Source organism: Triticum aestivum, chromosome 4D (genome assembly GCF_018294505.1).
Source record: "Triticum aestivum cultivar Chinese Spring chromosome 4D, IWGSC CS RefSeq v2.1, whole genome shotgun sequence".
Lineage (NCBI taxonomy): Eukaryota > Viridiplantae > Streptophyta > Magnoliopsida > Poales > Poaceae > Triticum > Triticum aestivum.
This window is the reverse complement of record NC_057805.1, coordinates 119,637,432-119,657,861: the sequence shown is the minus strand read 5'-3', so window position 1 is coordinate 119,657,861 and position 20,430 is coordinate 119,637,432. Positions and strand designations below refer to the sequence as shown.

Genomic DNA, 20,430 nt, shown 5'->3' with positions numbered 1-20,430 from the left:
CAGGTGGCGGGGCGGCTGCGACGAGGGTTCCGGGCGGCGGCGGCAAACGCCCCTGATCCGATCTGGAACGGGGAGGGGCAGAGGGGGAGTGGAACGAGTCGGGGGGGGGGGAGTGGAGCAACTGGGGAAGGGGGTTAGGGTTTCGGGGTGAGAGGCCATATAGGCCAAGGCTGGGCTGGCCTGCCCAGGGTGGCTGTGGCCAGCCGGCTGAGCCGAGGCCCAGTTGGCCAAGGGGGGCTTCTTTTACCTTTTTTATTTTTTTGTTGGTCTTGTTTTTTTTCTTTTATTTATTTTTCCTACTCTGTTTTAATTCAACTTAAATTATTTATGCATTTGTAAAAGTGTGGTACCTTCACCTTAAATACCTAGGCATTATTTGGCACACTCCAAAATTTTTGTTTTAGTGTTTGAAAACTTTTATTGTTTGACTTTATTCTAAATTTGAATTTGAACGGGTTTTGAATCAACGCGAGGATATCAACAGTAACTGAGGTGACGTCGCATCATTAGCAGGGAATTACTGTAGCTTAATTATCCGGGCGTCACAGTCGTTGAACGAATTAGACCGAGGCAACACTCCGGACACGTCGTCGAACTCCAGATCTGGCACCCCGCCACCACTAAGACGCCGAAGGAGGAAGCCATACCTGTCATCCACGAACCACGAACCCAGCACACGTCCCGTCTTCCAGACTTCGTCGATGCAAACCACAATCTGCATCCGCTCCTGGACTACCTCCCAAGTTCCACGCCGGCGCTGGAGCAGACGTCGTCGCAACGACGGAGCCCGAGGACACAGGTCCACCACGAGGATGTCGCCGCCGCCACATCATCCTTACTTGAATAGACTGGTTTCCAAATCCATCCTCAACCATAGGACCAATGGCGTTGTCAGGGAAGATCCGAAGAATCTTTATTCAGCGATGTCATCATTGTCGCCGAAGAATCCTTACTTGAACAACCTAAAAACCTAGACTACGAGAAAGTAAAAACGATCCACATGCGTAGATCCGGCGACCCCCTCATCACCGACGACCGAGATCGCCGAAAAACGGCCCTGAAAGATTGGACTGACTCCGATTGTAGATGCTCTTACCAACATTCTTCCCTAGTGCGGATGGGTAGATACATACGAGTATTGTATTCGGTATTCCATTCCAGACTGATGCTGCAGTGACAGTGAGAGCGAGGGAGCGTGCTTTCTCTCTCTCACCTTGTGCCTTTTCCGCCCATCCCTCTCTCTCTCGTGCCTCCTGCTACCCCCACCGTCCGCCATCACCACCTTTTCCTTTCCCTTCCCTTCCCTCGGGCAGGCCCCAAAAAACAACACTAGCTGAGGCTGCGGCGGCGACCCACTTCTTTCTTGTCTGGTTGCGGAGCGACCGGCGGCGAGGATGGTGGTTCGCCTCCTCTTCCTCCTCCTCCTCCCCGTTTGCTCCTTCCTCTTCCTCGAGCTCCCCTCGGTCTCAGGTACTTCCTCTTCTTTCTCCAGCTGCTCTGTCGCCATAAAACCCTGCCACCACTATAATTACTGTTTAGATCCCCGTCCCGGCGGCTCATCTGCACAAGTATCGCGGGCATTTTTAGATTCCGAAATGTACTCTTGCGCTTCTACCTACGGCTGCAGCACACGATTTCTTTTCTTCAGGCGATATTCATACACATACGACGGACGAACGATTAATTCTGAACTTAACGTCCCCTTCAATCTGTACACAAATCGAGTAAATAGCATAAAACTACCACTTTTCGTCCTATGGTTCCAAAAAACCACCACTTTTTTGTTTGTGACTGATACCTACCACTTTTCTCGTCGACTGTCTCAAAAAACCCAAATCGCCCGTTGCTAGCGTTTTAAACCGTTTTCTGACGGTCCGGGCCCGCCTGTCAGGCCACGTCAGCGCCGCGCGTTTGTTTGATCGTTAACTGACATGTGGGGCCCACATGTCAGTGTCCCTTCCTCATAAAAAAGCAAGCAGATCCCTGCAAACATTTAAGAAACGCAATCGGGTCCCTGTGAACTTTACAAAAAAGCAATCGGGTCCCTGTGGCGCCGTGGCCGTGATCCCGCAGCCAAGCTCGCCGACCAGCAGCCGCCGTGACGAGCTCGCCGGCCAGCAGCCATGGTGCCACCGCGGAGGGGCGGTGAGGTCCCTCATGCGCCAGGCGGCGGGCGCGTCGTCCTCGGAGTCGTTGGGCGTCTTGCGCTTCCTGGGCGGTGGCGGCGGCGGGCAGGAGGGGGGCGGTGCCCTGGGGTGGAGGCGGAGGCGGGCCCGCTCGATGTCGAGGGCCTGGAGCACGAGGTCCTCCTTGCGGGCGTTCCTGGCGGCGCTGGTTGCAAGGAAGGGAGGAAGGGTGAGGCGGAGGCGGAGAGCGGAGGAGGAAGAAGGGAGGAGGGAGTAGGGCGGCGTACACGAAGGCGGGGCCGTCGCGGCGGCCGAGGAGCAGGATGGGGGTGGCCGGCGAGCGGGCGGCGCCGGGCAGCCGTCGGGGAGCTCCAGGCGCGAGGCCACCCTGCCGGGCCACCATGACCCGTTGGGGCGGCGCACCCACACCAGCGGTGCTGGCCGGCGAGCTCGTCACGGCGGCTGCTGGTCGGCGAGTTTTCATTAGAGTTTCTTAAATGTTCATAGGGACCCGATTGCGTTTCTTAAATGTTTGCAGGGATCTGCTTGCTTTTTTATGAGGAAGGGACACTGACATGTGGGCCCCACATGTCAGTTAACGGTCAAACAAACGGTCAAAGTGACGGTTCATTTAGCTGAGGGCTCCACCTGTCATAAACCCGATTAATTTTTTAGCAACGGGCATTTTGGGTTTTTTGAAACAGCCGACGCCGATTCTGGTAGTTATCAGTCACAAACAAATTTGTGGTAGTTTTTTGGAACCATATAACGAAAAGTGGTAGTTTTATGCTATTTACTCACACAAATCCCACTCTATGTCTGGAGTAACACAATACTACTTACTTCAGCATTTACATCTCGATCTGGGACTGGGAGAGATTAATTGTGCTGATTTGTGCGTGCTTCAGATTGGGGAGCATCACGGTATAGATACATATACTGGGAGTGGGATGGGATATCCATGTGTGGCCCATTCCTTCTCTTTTCATACTGCTAATTACCTACAACTGAGCATGCATGTAACGATAATTTCTTTTCTAAGATTTCATTTTCATTTCATAGCCCTCTTGGGCAATATGCATCTCATACATACTTTCTTGCGTACTTAGTTCTATGCCTCTGCTCTATCAGAACATGAAACCTACCATTCCATGCTAGTTAATCACTCTAAATACTTCATTGTTGCTAACGCAGGCAAACCAACTGTCCATGATGACTTGGATCCAGCTCAGGTGACCAACCCGACCACGCCCATCACAGTCCCATCGACGAACCCAGCACCAACAATCATCACCGTGCCGTCCACAAACCCTACCATCACAATCCCTTCATTAAACCCTTTGCCCACACCTATCACAACCCCCTCAAACGACCCTTCTACCACATTACCATTGCCAACCCCTTCGACATCTGCACCGAACACGCCAGTCACCATTCCTGTTACCACCCCTTCGACATTCCCCCCATCGGCACCCCTGACAAACCCAGCGGCGAACCCAATGGTGCCTACTGTCGGCACTACACCGCCTACTGCTCCGACCACTACTCCGGTCACAGCTCCAGTTGTGTCAGGGCAGCAAGCCTGGTGCGTGGCCAAGGCCGGCTCATCAGAAACCGCGCTCCAGGAAGCACTGGACTATGCGTGCGGTATTGGTGGAGCAGATTGCTCACCGATACAGCCATCAGGGAGCTGCTATTATCCAAATACCTTGGAAGCCCATGCGTCATACGCCTTCAACAGCTATTACCAGAAGAACCCAGCACCCTCCAGCTGCGACTTTAGGGGTGCCGCAATGCTTGCCAATGCTAATCCAAGTAAGACGGTTTCTCCTTCTAGATAGCTTCAAGGATTTTCAGTTTGGTGTTCTGAAATATCATGCTCACATCTCCTCTTTGCAGGCTCAGGAACCTGTGTATTGGCATCATCAATGTCTTCTCCAACGAGGTGAAGCTTACAAATTTGCATTCTGGTAACATGGAACTCTCGTGCTTAATGCAATGATGTGTATGGTGAACTATTTCATCTTTGCAGCTCTACTGCTGGATCCACTGCTCCTACTACATCATCCACTAGCCCTGTTACTAGTTCATCTGGTTCTGATCCAGGATCATCAGTACTGAACTCTAGTGGCTCAGGCATTTCTGGATCATCGGACTTTGGGTCGGACTTCCCAGGAGAGGCCAACACCGGCAATGGTTGGCACTCAATCTTGCCCTCTGGCTGGTCCTGGGCAGGTTTGTTCTCAACGCTTGCATTGCCATACGTTGGAGGGATATTTTGAAGAACGAAGCTGCTCCAGAATTTTGGAAACTGTGAGAGTTGAAGTGGTGGCAAAGATTTAGAGTTTTGCCTTTAGCTGTAGTGGTTGTATCCTGTATGAGTAGGCCAGAGTTGTGTGCTAGTAGGAAGTAGGCTTATTGCCTGTATTAACCAGTGGATGTAGTCTCTAGGTGTATTAAATCAAATGTTGATTATGTGCACTTCTGCTCTTGCAAGTTATTGTATTTTGCTCAGTTTGAATGTATGATTTAAACTTGAAGCAGCACATGCAAAATCTTGGAAGTGCAGTTGGGGCCATTAAGTTTTGTGAAGCGAGTTTAGGTGGTCAATCTCCAACTCTGATGTCATGTCTAACCATAATTTGAAACTCGGGTGAGCTGTAGCTCTTCAACATATTAATGACCAATCCATGCACTTGTAACACATGGAAGCTTTTGTATACATTTTATCCATAAAAGAAGTGGCTTACCAGTGGATGTATCTGTGCCCTGACACATAAGACTGATATGCACTTTGGGAGTTTGGGTTGCTTTCGTTGGGTTGGTTGTTCAGTGATGTGGAAGGGGGAATGTTGAGACATTCCACCAACAGCTAGCTAGCTGGGCATTTTCTTTTTGTTTATACATATATAAGATTACAGCATTCAATTGTTGGTCCTCAGTTTGATCCAAATGTCACACCTACTTTCCCACTATCAGCAACCTGTTCGTGGCATCTATAAGTAGAAGCACCTCTATACTGTTCTGCTATCAGATTATTTCCTTTGGAGCTGCTTGTCTCTTGCATCCTGCAAAACAAAGGTGTGCCCTTCTGTCCCTCGTAACTTTTTGGCAAGGAATATTATGATGAAATTCATGTGATCATTCTAAATTGATGTCAATGATTCTGATTCCTATTTGGAGGATGAAGTACTCCGTTGTGATCCACTGGTCCTCTTGGATGCTTTCTCTCTTCTTCTAATTCCATTTCACATGGATAGGACATAGTTCTACCATGGGAGTTGCCTCTTCTCACCGATTTTCGCTGGAGAATGAGTTTTGTTTCTTTGTTTGTTTCGTTGTCACTTAGGCGAGTTAGCTTAGATTCAGTTTAGTGCATGGGGTTGGTCTGTCATGCTTCGTGATTATGCCATTGCTTAAAGTATAAAACTAGTTGGGGTGATTGGGTCAGTTGTTAAACTATACTAAAAGGCAAAGACAAAAGATGGCAAACACTACCACCAGTCTTCAGTTACATGTGTTTTGGCAATGAACTGATCACTTGTATTATGCCAAATTAATTTTGTATTGAACTAGTGGTGACTGGTGAGAAAGCCAGGTGGCGCACGCACCGGACATGTATTAAACAAAATGAAAAGCAAAGTCTGTCTTAAAGTTACAAAAGTAAGGAAAACAAGAGGGACCAATTGTTAGTGAGCCTTGAACATGAATTGCTTATCTATTTCTTGAAATGTGCAGATTTTGGTGTGCTGCTTCAAGTTAAACTGTAAACATTCAGCTAAATGGTTCTCACATGGTCTAGAAGTATATACTAGTGTTCCAGCCACAACTACCCCGGCCTTTTGTCAACTGCCTGCCCTCAATATTAAATGTGTGTGGCTTAATGATTTGGTCTGTATTAGCATCCAATGCTTTATATGCTGCTGTCTTGTCTTTCCACCTATTTTCCCGCAGTATGCACTATTTTTTAACCCCCCCCCCCCCCCCCCCCTCTTTTCTTTTTGCGGGGTTTTAACCCCATAAGATGGGATTACAAGAAGAACCTCAACCAATGCATAAATAATCCAGATGCAAGTACACACCCAGTTATAGGAAATTACTAGAAAAACACCTAAATCCGGAAGTAATCTTTAAAAAAAGTTCAATTCTGCCGCATGATAAAATAACTAGGGTCTTCATACACCAGGATAATACAAACATGTTTGAGGGACGGTAATTACCATTTGACATGTAGAATAGAGTAGATCTCGTATTGCAATGCAATGCAACAGTGTACTGTGTTTTCGGTTGGTTAAATAGTAACAGCACTGGTTTATTGCTGTGTCTCTGCTTTCTGGTCCTGTTTGTCCTCTCATGGTCATGACCGATTGGCCGCTCTCAACTAAAGCAGCCCCCCCCCCCCCCCCCCCCCCCTAACCTACTTACATTAAACACAGCAATGAGGTTCAGGCAGGCAGGCTGTTTCTCTCTCTTTTTCTCATTGCAATTGACGCTGATAATTCTCTTGTTTGTATTATCTGCCGCTTTGCAGTCAACAAAGAGCTGAGCTGTGTGCCGATTCCACAACCCACATGCTGCATGCCAAGTTGCCAACATATATTGCCATCGCCAACCACCACCCGGGCAGCACCTTCCTTTCTGACACTGAGTAGTCAGTTCAGGTCGCAACACAGCAATAAAGGCTAGAACTCTAGGCTTAGGCTGCTCCTTGGATTCACACACGCAATGAAGCAGCAGGTTTTGAGCAACGCCCATGGCGGCAGGATCTCCTCGCCATCGGTGGCCGCGCGAACCAGGGTTCCAAGAGCAGCAGCAGCAGCACCCGTCAAGGAAGCTTCTTCGTCTCCAGCTCCGGCACCCGCCACCCCTCCTCGAGCCAGGAGGCTTGTGAGGGTGAGCAGCAAGGAGGAGAGGGTGGTGACTGGTGCAGCTGCAAAGCCAAAGAGGCACAAGGAGGATTCCGAGGAGGAGACGCGCAAGCTGCGTGGGGAGGTGGAGGCCCTGAGGAAGGAGGTGGAGAGGCTGCAGCTGCTCAACACCCAGCTGGAATGCGACAAGAGCGACCTGACGCACCAGCTCGCCCTTGCGCGCTGCACCATCACTCGGCTTCAGGAGCAGCATGACATCCATGTAAGTTGGGTTCCATGTCACCACAGACTTCTTTGATCACTGTGCAGTTGCTTCTTCTTCCATTTCCTGAAAACAAAAACTGAATTTATGTACGTCTCCCCCTTTACCTGCAACCTACTTTGATCTACATGAGATGTCCACGTCCATTCACAACTGTACACAGCAGCGAGTGGCTAACAGACAGCAAATGTTTCTTGATTCTTAATTCAGCAGGCGCAGACCGCTGTGGCGCAACGAAGCAACCAAAAAGACAGTGCCATGAGCAAACCACAGCCTCCTAAGCCCCCCTCACCGCCGCCGCCGCCACCACCACCTAGTAAAATCCTCGGAAGAGCCCCGGCACCGCCACCTCCCCCTCCGCAACGTGGCACAACAGGCACAGTGAACAAGGCAACCGCGTTGGTTGAGATGTACAACTCCCTGAACAAGCGTGACACCAAGAAAGCTGTGACTGTCAGTGCTGCTCATCACAACAGCATCGTCGGCGAGCTACAGAACCGCTCCACGCACTTATTGGCGGTCAGCACCTTGCCATGAAACGGCCCTGGATCTTTTCTGCTAGACATGATTTCTTACTAGATGTATGTATATCTATCTTTTGCTCAGATCAAGACGGATGTCGAAACAAAAGGAGACTTCATCAATGGTCTCATTAACAAAGTTCAGATGACTACTTACACCGATGTGGAGCAAGTGCTGACCTTTGTTGATTGGCTTGATCAACAACTTTCAACTCTGGTAATCAAGCAAACACAATTATATCCGGTTCCATTTGCCGTTTTTTACCAGTGCAAGAACGGCAACTGGGATGGTTGGTGAGGTGGTTACTGATCAAACTTAGTTGCTGTAAAATTCAGTCTGATGAGACAGGCGTGTTGAAGCACTTCAGTTGGCCAGAGAGGAAAGCCGATGCACTCCGGGAAGCAGCGTTCGAATACCGGGATCTCAAGTGTGTTGTGACAGAGATCTCTTCTCTGAACGCCGACGATGGCAGCCCTACTTCGTGTGAGGCTACTCTGAGGAAGATATCAAGCCTGCTGGATAAGTATGAAATCAAGAACCAATTGAGCTGACACGTGATTTGGGTGTTGAACTTGATTAGTTACTGTACTTAATTGTTTGCCAGGTTGGAGAAGAGCATGAAGAGACTAGTGAATCTGAGGAGCTCAGTGATGCCGTGCTATAAACAGTTTGGAATTCCGACCGAATGGATGCTTGATTCAGGGATTGCTTCGAAGGTAGTCAGTTAATTAGTATGTGTGTGTATTCAGTTGAGAAAAATAGTACTCCCTCCGTAAACTAATATAAGAGCGTTTAGATCACTAAAGTAGTGATCTAAACGCTCTTATATTAGTTTACAGACGGAGTATCTCTGTATTTGATATTTGCATCAAACTGAGATTAACCGGTTGGGAATTGTTGGTCTGTTTGAATTTGCAGATGAGGGTGGCATCAGTAACACTGGCAAAGGTGTACATGAAAAGAGCCCTCAAGGAAATAACAGCTTATACAGGAGGAGGGAATGAGGCTGTTCTTGTCGCTCAAAGCGTGCGTTTCACATATAGGGTTCACCAGGTATGTACTACCTCCGTCCTTCAAATGAATCAAGGATGAAGCCATATGCTCATTTTATTTGCTTGATTTCTTGGAATTTTGTAGTTTGCGGGAGGACTTGACAGTGAAGCGATGCGCGCCTTTGAAGAGCTAACGCAACGTTCTCGGTTGACTGCTGTTTAGCTACTAGACGAAACGAAATGACTGTCGATGAATGAGATGAAACGGTTGACGATATATAGCTTCTCAGGGTACAAATTAATGTCGTGGGTTTTGTATGGAGCATATAGGCTAGTAGTTCATTTTGAATTGATCAATAAATGTAATTTGTACTACTATTCTACGCGGCACGCCGATCTTGGGAGCAAGGGGCGGAGAGACATAGATTATTTCAGTTCTATTGAAGACTGGAGTATATATACTTGGGAAAAGTAGACACAAACTTTTTGTGCTCTTAAGAACTCCCTGTGTACACAAAAATTGTAAGACGTTTTCGCGGTTTAAATTTAAACTGCAAAAACATCCTATATTTGTTTACGGAGGGGGTACCATATATGAATGTAACGTTGTAACATTTTGAGGATCAAATTAAGGATGTATGAAGTTTATGGCAAGCTAGATTGGCAGAAAGTCAAGGGTTGATCATGATTCATGAAGCATCCGTCCATGTGTTTGATGTTCTGCCGCTAACAAACAAACAAAACAAGCAGGCAGGCAATTCAGTTTCGTTTGGACTCACTTTTTTCCAACTCATCAACAGGTCAAAGGATTTAAGGGTTACCGTTCTTCAAGGTATTTGCAATGAGCAAATACAAACTAAAATTTGACGCTGCTACAGCTTAGGCGCACTGCCACCCTCCACCAACACGCAGCTCTCCTCCTCTCCTCGGAATCGGATCTGCCGCAAACCGGCGACGGCGTCAAGTCGGGACGCCTCCGCGTATGATGAAGCACTCCTCTATGTCCGACGGGTTGCCGCCGGGTGGCAGCGGCACCAATCAGAGCCCCCTGCCCTCCTTCCTTCCTCACCCTTCTCATGCCCCGCTCATCCGCTGTCCCCTGTCCGCGACGGCGTTCAGTTTTTTTTTTTTGAGGGAACGGCGTTCAGGTAACTGAAGACCACCAATGCTAATGCTGTGCTGAAGACCACCATTCCCGCAAACCGTGCTTTTAGGAGCCCAGCTCCATTCACGTGTACATGGGCCTGAAGCCCTGAGGGCCCAGCAAACCCTTTCGTGGTCTTTGTTGGCGTTGAAAGTAAGCTACGCGGCGCGGTAGAGAATAGCGTCAGTTGGCCGCTGGTGTCTGTCCTGTGGCGTTGTTCCTAAGCTATCCTCCCCCGCTATATAGAGCCGCGGCACGGTCCCAAGAGGACAAACACACAGACGTCGGGGCCCCACCCTCCAGCCTCAGATCCAGATCCCCCTCCCCTCCTCCGCCTTTCGATTATCTTTTCGTCTCCTCGTAAACCAACACCGACACCACATCGATCGACAGCGAGGAAGGAGAAGCAACCCCACCCCCGGCCGCCGCCGCCGCAGCCGCCGACGGCCCGGTGACCCACCGTCTCTTCCGCGGCCACCACCACCACCAACCAGCCATGTTCGGCGCTAGCAATCGTAAGCACCCTCCTCTCCTTCTCTCCCCCCGCACGCCATCCTCTGACCTAGGTAGGGTTTCCCCGTGCGCTTAGTAGTAGCTTTTCCCTCGATTGCTGTCGGTATTGCTAGTAAGTAGTAGCCATTATCTCATCGTCCGCTGTGATCGGCGGCTAGGTTTCGCAGTCGAGATCCCCCATTTGATGATGCGTTACTAATGATAATGCTTTCGCGCTACAGTGTCTATAAACCATCCATCAAAAAAGTTTTTCTGCCTGGGCATATCATTCTTCTATTGTTTTGCTGTCGGTTGCGGATTTCAGTTACCATTGTTTGCTTATATACTCTTCCAGTTTTGCCTATCAAAGTTAGTTATTGCCGCCATGGTTGCTAACCTGCTGTTTGATCATCCTTTTTTTGCAGCATTCGGGCAGTCGTCCGCCAGCCCTTTCGGGCAGACCTCAACCAACCCCTTCGGGACCCAACAGGGCTTTGGCCAGCCCAGCACCACCACCAACAATCCCTTCGCACCCAAACCCTTCGGCAGCCCGACCCCCGCATTCGGGGCGCCAACAGGGACCACCTCGCCCTTCGGCGCTACCTCCACCTTTGGCCAGCCATCCGCTCCGGCCTTTGGCGCCACTTCCACTGGCGCCTTTGGCCAGCAGTCCGCCCCGGCCTTTGGCGCTACGCCCACTGGCGCCTTCGGCCAGCAATCCACCCCTGCGTTTGGCTCTACATCCACTGGCGCCTTCGGCCAGCAACCCGCGTTTGGTGCTACATCAACCGGCGCCTTTGGCCAGCCATCCACGCCTGCATTTGGCACCCCGTCCTCCTCTCCGTTTGGGAGCTCCACGCCAGCTTTTGGTACATCGCCAGCCCCCGCGTTTGGCGCCACATCCTCTAACAACTTTGGCGGTGGTTTGTTTCATTCTCACAATCTCAGCATTTAATTTCTGTTCTTCCGCAACTTGGAACACATTTGTTATGCTGCATTTACTGAATCTTTACCTGTCTTGCACCTGCTATGTGTTTAATTGCCAACCTTGAAATATCAAAGAAGAATCTGGCAATGAATCTTGCAACTCACTATTATAGACAGAACAAAGCTATGTTACAGCAACCTTTTAGGTTGTGTTATCTAGCACTAGAGTTTAAAGCTTTACTTTGAAATATCTCTGTCAAGTATTAAAAATAGTAACTGCTGCTACTAGTTGAAGTTTATGATCGGTATTTCCTTCATCACTTCATCAGTAGGAGTGTAGGACTAAGACTTGAAATACTGTCACCCTATAATCATATCTCGGTTGTAATAACATCCTATATTATGGGACGGTCGTGGGTTTTTGTTTTGTTTCGTTCCCTTTTTAGACCGATAGTTTTGTGGCTTGCGATTTAATGCTCTCTACTCTGCAAAATTTTCAGGATCTTTATTCGGACAAAAGCCAAGCTTTGGTGGGTTTGGATCATCTCCTAGCCAGTCTAGTCCATTTGGTAGCACATTTCAGCAAACACAGCCAACATTTGGCAACAGCACTTTTGGCACCACAACTACGCCGGCCTTTGGTTCCACAACAACGGCAGCATTTGGCTCCACAACGACTCCAGCATTTGGCTCAACATCAACATCCTTATTTGGTGGTGCTTCCAGCACCCCAGCATTTGGTTCGACACAATTTGGTTCAACCACAACTCCTGGTTTTGGATCTTCAGGTACCGGAGCATTTGGTGTGAGTAGTGCTCCAGCTTTTGGAACTTCAACCACACCAGCAAGTGCTTTTGGTTTTGGTTCTTCACCGTCTTTTGGACAATCAGCAGCTGCAACTGGTAGCAGCCTCTTCGGAACAACTTCACCCTTTGGAGGACAAACTTCTCCATTCGGTAGGTTCCCCCACTGGATATTCAACTTACTTGGTTATGTTTGTATAATTTTGGCTTGGTGTTGAGTGCATCACACTGTGTTACATTCCATGTGCTGTAGCAGTTGTGTAACTGCAGATTATCTTATCAGTTCCTTTTTTGAGTTTCAGGCTCGCAAACAGCTGCACCAGCATTCGGGCAAACTACGTTTGGAAGTCAATCTGGAGGAACCAGAATACAGCCTTATGTACAAACACCTGATGCTGACACTGCTGCAAGTGGTTCTCAGCCTGCTGCAAAACTTGATTCCATATCAGCCATGCCTGCATACAAAGAGAAGAGTCATGAAGAATTGAGGTGGGAAGATTACCAGCGTGGTGACAAAGGTAAAGGAAATGTCTGGAATCGAGTAGTATGCTATTGCTTTATATGTGACCTCATTTCTAGACATCTGCGGCTAATGGTTCTTATTTTCTATGAACTGGAATAGATATTATGTTCTGGCTTCTGGTATAGCTTAGCTGTAGTCCTTTTCCCCCTTAATTGCAATTAAACTGAACTCATATTACTTCTATTTCAAACGTCCCATTATTTTGTTGCTTGTATCATTAGATTTTAAGTTGTGAAATTTTTAATGTTTGAACTTTGAACCCTCAGGTGGACCAAACTCTTCTGCAACTCCAGCAGTGAACAACTTCTTATCTCCACAGCCAAGTTTCCAACCAAATCAACCAGCACCAGTGAATCCATTTACTAACCCCTCACCCTCACCTTTTTCGAGTGCTTTTGCTACTGCTCCGAACCCGTTTTCATCGTCCGCAACTACTACCTCGTTTGGACAAACAAGTGGTTCTACATTCCCAGCAAACACTTCATCTTCTCTATTTGGAAATAATACCACTACTTCACTATTCAACAACCCAAATCCTTTCAATGCTGGGTCATCCACTAGTAATAGCACTCAATCATCTGGGCTGTTTACGTCTTCCCCTACAATGGGGCAGCAGCCATTTGGCCACTCATTTAACCAGCAATCAAGCACTCCAGCTTTCTCCACCAGTATGTTCAATACATCTAACATCGGAATCACTGGAGGTGGAGGGATATTTGGCAACACTTCTTCACCTTTTCAAACAGTAAGCATCCTATTCCCTTGCAATTACCATATTTTGTTTAGATAATTATTCTTCATAAATCATTGATCCTTGATATTTGTTTTCTATATCTTTTGCTTTGCAAATAACGAGTTGATCTTTGCTCATTTTTAAGTCACCATTTCAACAATCTGCCCCTGTTCAACCTACAAACTCGTTCTCATTCCAACCTCAGACTCAACCAGGTTAGTATACCCTAATACTTAATGCTTCCTTCTCATTAACAAATTTTTTGAGGTTCTGTGTGTATGCCACTTGAAGCTTTGACAGGTGGATTCTCTGGTGTTTCCAACCCGATGAATATGGCTCCATTCGGACAGCAGTATGACTATTCCATTTACTTATCGCATGTACATTTATTTTTTCCTTTTTATGGGTGGAAGTACAGATGAGGTGAACGTAAATATGGTGGAACAAACAAAACTGATATATAATGTGGAGATGAATGGTGTAGGCTTGTAGAGAAAGAAACTACTTAATGGTCCTGTGAGTCAATTGTATATGCTAGCTTTGCACTGCTGTGTTCTTGTTTATCTGTATAGTGGAACACAGAGTTTTTACTTGGTTCATAATTTAATTGTATTCATGGATAATAAATACTAAGAAACACTATTATTATCACTTAATTATTATGATTTGGCATCTATTTTCTTCGAATTTAGTAGTAGTGCATTATTTTTTTCAAATTGTAAGTTTGTAACAGCCTGTTGCATTCTTGAGCAGAACTACTAGCCAGTCCAATATGGTAATGCAGCCGACTCTTGTTTCAAATCCCTTTGGGACCCTTCCAGCAATGCCTCAGATGTCCATTGGGAATGGTGGATCCTCACCTTCTATCCAATATGGGATATCAAGTTTGCCGGTTAGTATTTTCTTTACCATCTTTATTAAGTATTTGCAGTAGTTTCTGAAGAGTGGAAGGATAGTAGAGATGAGCAAGGAGGGTATTATTTGTTAGCAGTTTGTGCTACTGAAGTATCTAGAGCCACGAGGAAGGACATTTGCTTGACAAAAACATTTACTCTGCCCTGCAGGTTGCTGAGAAGCCCCTTCCGAGCAGAACATTATCAATGGCGGTTCCTAGGCATTTGTCACAGAGGAGGATAAAGCTGCTGCCACGAAAATATAATGCAACATCTGATGGCAAGGTTAGGACTGTTATTTAGTTTATATTTCTTTATCATTGGAGTTTTATGAAAGCCGTTTGAGAAATAATTGTGTGGTTCTGTTTTTTGTTCCTTCAGGTTCCATTCTTTGCTGATGATGAAGAATCCCCTGTAACACCAAAAGCGGATGCCTTTTTCATCCCTAGAGAGAACCCAAGAAGTCTGATAATCCGTCCAACAGACCAGTGGCCTTCACGTAGTGTGGTTGGCCAACAATCAATTCCAAGGGATTCAACTGATAATGACAAACATAAAGGTATTTGTTTAGAACTGTCTGTATTCTTTCTTCCCTAGACTTGCAAAATTGTTTGTCGCTTGTTTCTGATTTGAGGTACTGTACAGATGCTTTTGTTGGGAGGGAGCACAATAAGGCTGCCATGACACCAACTCGGTCTGGTACAGTGGAGAATGGCATCCACATTGCATCAAGCGAGCCTGGGGCTGTGGCTCGGCATGTGAATGGTGCCACCGTTGAGAAGATGGGTGCCTAGGCTCTCCCAGGCAGATTACTTCACGGAGCCCAGTCTAGAGGAGCTTGCTGCCAAAGAACGTGCTGAGCCAGGCTACTGTAGTCAGGTTGTAGACTTCATTGTTGGGCGTGAAGGTTATGGCAGCATCAAATTCTTGGGAGAAACTGATGTGAGGGGCCTTGATCTGGAGTCGATTGTGGAATTCAATAACCGTGAAGTGATTGTGTACAAGGACGATAGCAAGAAGCCCCCAGTTGGCCAGGGCCTGAACAAAGCTGCTTTGGTGACCCTCCTGAACATCAAGTGCATGAATAAGAAGACGGGTGAGCAGTACACGCAAGGGCCGAGGTTGGACAAGTTCAAGGAGATGTTGGTGAAGAAGGCTGAGGAGCAGGGAGTGGAGTTTATCTCGTTTGACGGTGCCAAGGGCGAGTGGAAGTTCAGGGTGAAGCACTTCAGCTCCTACGGGTTTGGTGAAGCCGAAGCCGACGACCTGGCCGATTCCTTGTAGCTTTGTTGATAGGTGCTTGTTTTCTTTTGGATGAACGGTGGACACTCGATTCCATGTAGCGTTGGTCGGTAGCTGGTCTGGGAGAATATTGGTTGTGATGCTTTTCTTCTCTGAATGCTGCTATGAGTTCCTTCCCATGTTCTTCTGTACATATTCTTTTTTCTTGCAGAATGCACAAAAATTACATTCTGGCACCAATCTAGCACGTGCGTGGATTGGATAATGAACTGACATCTGTACAAATCTGGTCGATGAATAATCTTGTTACTGTCCTGGATGGAATGCATCCTTTTGGCAGTTTATCTTGATGCCTGCGGCCTCTATGGCTTTCTTAATAATTTTTTTGTTTGCGTAATGTAATGATTAGCCAAGTGTCATAACAGCACGAAGAACTTACATTATATTCCCTAAAAAAGTTGTACTACCTCTGCTCGGAATTAATTGTCGCTCAAACGAATGTGTTCACACAGACAAGGTGTGGCTATGAGGCATTTCTGGCATTTCACTCTTGTACATTATCTTTCCATCGTCTACTACAAACTATGACTCCAGAAAAAAGATAGACAACGGTAGCATGCTTTTTGTTCACTCTTCTCCAATCCTTTCTCTTTGAACAGGTTGTGCACAGTTGAAAAAAAAAACAGAGAACATGTTGTGCAGAGTTTGCTCCGTAGACCACGTGGACAGCCCAGGTGGACGATGAATCCACAAAAATAATGTAATGGTTTTGGAGGTATGAGACGTCTGATCAAGTCCAATCTTCAGATCAATTCTCTCCTGTCAAACTCCAAAAACATCCTGTTCCAACCGCCCTCTATCTCCGAAAAAAAAACATACGCCCAAATCCCTCTTAATCCCGCACCTACCTAGTCTAGTTTGCTCGGTTTTGTTCCTCCCAAATTGCTCCCCGGTATTCTTGCAGAGTTTTTTTTAGAGCACAGTACAGAAGCAAGCGCTCATACATACATGCATACACTCACTTCTATGAATGCACATACGCACACCCTATCCCTATGACCACCTTCGAGACTGAGCCGGCATATCATCTTGAGATTTGCGAAGTCATCGTAGGCGTCTCGTCGTCGACGGAAACGTCTCCTGCCACTGAAAGTGTATCGTCGGAAATCCGCAAATAAATCAAGAAATAATGCAAGCACTAGGACTTGAACCCTCCTCCAAAAACATCATGTTCCAACCGCCCTCTATCTCTCAAAAAAAGCACGCCCAAATCCCCCTTAATCCCGCACCTACCTAGTCTAGTTTGCTCGGTTTTGTTTCCTCCCAAATCGCTCCCGATATTCTTGCAGAGTTAATGTGTATAAGCTCACAAAACCACCAATCGGTTCCGGTGAAATTGTTTGCTAGATCACAGGAATATGCACCCACATGTTGGCGGCAAAAATCCCTGATTTCCAATTCTAAATTTCTACCCTTCCAACACGTGAATTATATTGAGATAACACTAACACATGCTTCGATTTATCCTTGCTTCCTGACATACTGTATGAGTTTCTTCAGTCTAGATAGTTTATGGCAATACAAACATGCTTCTTTTGTTTTTCACTCATCGAAGTCACGCCTCTGAATCAAAAGGTATTGCATTGCATGAATTGCCAGTTGGTCCGAATCAAAGGTATTGCACTGGTTATTCTCAATTTGATATTTCAGCTATCCATGTTTTGTAAGCATCATTATGTGCTTCGACATTCCAGATTGTTTGCATCGATGGTTGCTTCTTGTAGGATCGGAAGTATGTCTAGAGGGGGAGGGGGTGATTAGACTACTTGATCAAATAAAAATCTAGCATTTTCCCAATTTTAAGTCTTGGCAGATTTTAGCAACTTAGCACAAGTCAAGCAATCAACCTACACATGCAAATCTAAGAGTATAGCAGCGGAATGTAAATCATTGCATATGAAGATAAAGGGGAGGAGTTTGGAGCGAGCAAACGCAATGTAGACACGAAGATTTTTTTTCCGTGGTTCCGATAGGTGGTGCTATCATACATCCACGTTGATGGAGACTTCAACCCACGAAGGGTAACGGCTGCGCGAGCCACGGAGGGCTCCACCCACGAAGAGTCCACGAAGAAGCAACCTTGTCTATCCCACCATGGCCATCGCCCACGAAGGACTTGCCTCACTCGGGTAGATCTTCACGAAGTAGGTGATCTCCTTGCCCTTACAAACTCCTTGGTTCAACTCCACAATCTTGACGGAGGCTCCCAAGTGACACCTAACCAATCTAGGAGACACCACTCTCCAAAAGGTAATAGATGGTGTGTTGATGATGAACTCCTTGCTCTTGTGCTTCAAATGATAGTCTCCCCAACACTCAACTCTCTCTCACAGATTTGGATTTGGTGGAAAGATGATTTGAGTGGAAAGCAACTTGGGAAGGCTAGAGATCGAAATTCTTGTGGTTGGATTGGAATATCTTGGTCTCAAGTCTCAACACATGAGTAAGTGGTTCTCTCTCAAAAAATGAATGCTGGAAGTGTAGGCACGTTCTGATGGCTCTCTCCACGAATGAAGAGTGGGTGGAGGGGTATATATAGCCTCCACACAAAATCTAACCGTTACACACAATTTACCAAACTCGGTGAGACCGAATCATGAAACTCGGTCAGACCGATTTAGTTCAAAATGTGAACGTTAGGCTTTTCGGTGGGACCGACATGTCAACTCGGTGGGAACGATTTCATTAGGGTTAAGGCATAACGTAATCTCGGTAAGACCGATCACATAAACTCGGTGAGACCGATTTCTGTAATTGGCAAACAGAGAGTTGGTCAGGCAAACTCGGTGGGACCGAATCGCTCATTTCGGTGAGACCGAAACATTACGAAAGGGAAACCAAGAGTTTGCATTGCGAACTCGGTGGGACCGATCGCTCATCTCGGTTAGACCGAAACGTTACGAAGGGAAACAGAGAGTTTGCAATCCCATCTCGGTGAGACCGAGATCCCTATCGGTGAGACCGAACTGACTAGGGTTTCTGGCTATGGCTATGTCAAATGAACTCGGTAGCGCCGGATAGATCAAATCGGTGGGGTTGAGTTTGACTTTTGGTTTGGGACATATGGAGATATGAGAAAGTGGTTGAGGGCTTTTGGAGCATATCACTAAGCATTTGAGCAAGCAAGCCATTAAGCAACACCTCATCCCCTTTTAATAGTATTGACTTTTCCTATGGACTCAATGTGATCTTGGATTACTAAAATGAAAATGTAGAGTCTTGAGCTTGAGCCAATATGTGTCCTTAGCATTTTGAGGGGTCCACATTCCTAGTCCATACCATGCCAATCATTGAACTTTTCTGAAATGATCATCTTGAAAGAGCATTAGTTCAATGAGCTATATGTTGTTAAGAATTACCAAAACCACCTAGGGATAGTTGCACTTTCACTTCTTAATGTCCATGCTTCTTAACTTTACTATATGTTTTCATAGGTCAAGATAGTTTAGGACAATAGAAACATACTTCTACTTTTTATTTTATTTTCTTATATTGTCAAGAGCATTGTTTGCATTTAAACACTATTATCATGCTTCATATTTTCCATATATTTGGTGATGTATGCTTCAAGCAGTTGGGCGCTGCCGGAGACATATATGGAAGCATACGTGGAAGCGACCAATGCATACACCTACAAGTGTGATGACACCTAGATCTTCCCTACAATGAAGACGATCACACGTGAAGAGAAGCAAGTCTACAATCTATAGGAAACATATGATATTAACTTAGAAGTAGTGTACATACTATTGGGGGTTTGGAAGAAAATAACTTTGTATCATGCCTTGAACTTAGTGTATGAACGAATGAAGCAGGAAACAAGCTCATGTTCTGTCGCGCGCAAATAAAATCATAGTTTTGTAGGACAAACGCAAAAGGACTTCATGCAAAAAGCGACGACCACGTCCGTCATCATCTTGGTCGCTCTTCACTCCGCACCACCTCCATCGAGGTCATCGCCGCCCCCGAATCCATCGCCGGCACTTGTTCCAACTCCGGCACCGATATCATCGGCAGACGCGCTGAATGCATCGGCGACATTGGTTCCAAATCCCGATAAGAAAACATCGCCGACACTGTAACACGCACGGGCCGACGCAAGCATCGTCCTCTTCAAGATGTCTCTCCTTGCCATATCATGCCATTCTTTGGTGATGTCGTCCATGTCATTGCGGTTCAATGTCATGATCCTATTCTCTTTGGCAAGAAGCTTGGACATGGCTTTGTTCACAGCGGCACGCGCTCTTCTCTCCTCAATGGCCGCCTTGCGCAACCCCTCGTCCTTGAGCAATTGCCACTTCTCTTGCTTCTCTCGTGCCTTCTTCTCGGCCAACTCTTTCTTTGTCTCCAATGTCTTTGCTATCATCAACTAATTTGATTGCACCATGGCATCTATCTTGTCCCGCAAGCTCGATGCTTCGTGTTCCCTCTTGATCTTCTCCTTTGTCTTCTTGTCACCATCGGGCTTGTTCAAGTTTCTTGGGACATCATCATCTTCATCTTCATCCATGTTCGTAAATGAACCTCTCTTCGGTGGGGATTCTTTGTCAATCAACTTCCACTTGTCGCACTCTTTAAGCATATCCCAACCCCAACAATGCTCTAGTTCAAATTTTTTGCCTTCGGAAGCTTCCATGTCTTTGTATCTTTGTTGGGCAATTTTGTCCTACACAATTAAAACAAAGTCAAATGATGCAATCACTTCATATGATGCAAATGATGTGCACAACTTGGGACGTGAAAACGAACTCACATAGTCGGATTCCACGGTTCCACTTGGAGGTGCATTGCGAACTTGTTCCAAGTGATGTCTACTACGCAACATTCTTCTTGTAGACGTTGT

General features: G+C 46.6%; 2 protein-coding genes and 1 pseudogene across 7 annotated transcripts; all 3 read left to right on the top strand.

Annotated features, from left to right (window-relative positions):
- The first annotated feature begins 1,218 nt into the window (after positions 1-1,218).
- LOC123096706 (G8 domain-containing protein DDB_G0286311) lies at positions 1,219-4,830 on the top strand. Its single transcript, XM_044518466.1, has 4 exons — positions 1,219-1,470; positions 3,321-3,941; positions 4,026-4,071; positions 4,159-4,830. Exons 1-4 carry the CDS (start codon positions 1,395-1,397, stop codon positions 4,406-4,408), a joined length of 993 nt encoding a protein of 330 aa, XP_044374401.1. The 5' UTR covers positions 1,219-1,394; the 3' UTR covers positions 4,409-4,830.
- A 258-nt stretch (positions 4,831-5,088) lies between these two features.
- Positions 5,089-9,424, top strand: LOC123096704 (protein CHUP1, chloroplastic). Of its 5 annotated transcripts, none has more exons than XM_044518464.1 (8): positions 5,089-5,207; positions 6,658-7,256; positions 7,470-7,775; positions 7,863-7,994; positions 8,114-8,301; positions 8,383-8,494; positions 8,697-8,831; positions 8,916-9,424. In XM_044518464.1, exons 2-8 carry the CDS (start codon positions 6,852-6,854, stop codon positions 8,991-8,993), a joined length of 1,356 nt encoding a protein of 451 aa, XP_044374399.1. In that variant the 5' UTR covers positions 5,089-5,207; positions 6,658-6,851; the 3' UTR covers positions 8,994-9,424. The 5 variants fall into 5 exon arrangements, with proteins under 5 accessions (XP_044374399.1, XP_044374395.1, XP_044374398.1 ...); XM_044518460.1 differs by having other exon boundaries at positions 5,090-5,207; positions 7,467-7,775; XM_044518463.1 differs by having other exon boundaries at positions 5,183-5,207; positions 6,788-7,256; positions 7,467-7,775.
- A 714-nt stretch (positions 9,425-10,138) lies between these two features.
- Positions 10,139-15,812, top strand: LOC123096703 (nuclear pore complex protein NUP98A-like; annotated as a pseudogene). The gene is made up of 11 exons (XR_006446692.1): positions 10,139-10,429; positions 10,832-11,329; positions 11,834-12,289; positions 12,439-12,654; positions 12,926-13,404; positions 13,538-13,607; positions 13,684-13,744; positions 14,146-14,284; positions 14,457-14,570; positions 14,667-14,844; positions 14,931-15,812. The product of XR_006446692.1 is annotated as a nuclear pore complex protein NUP98A-like (transcript).
- The last annotated feature ends 4,618 nt before the right edge of the window (positions 15,813-20,430 follow it).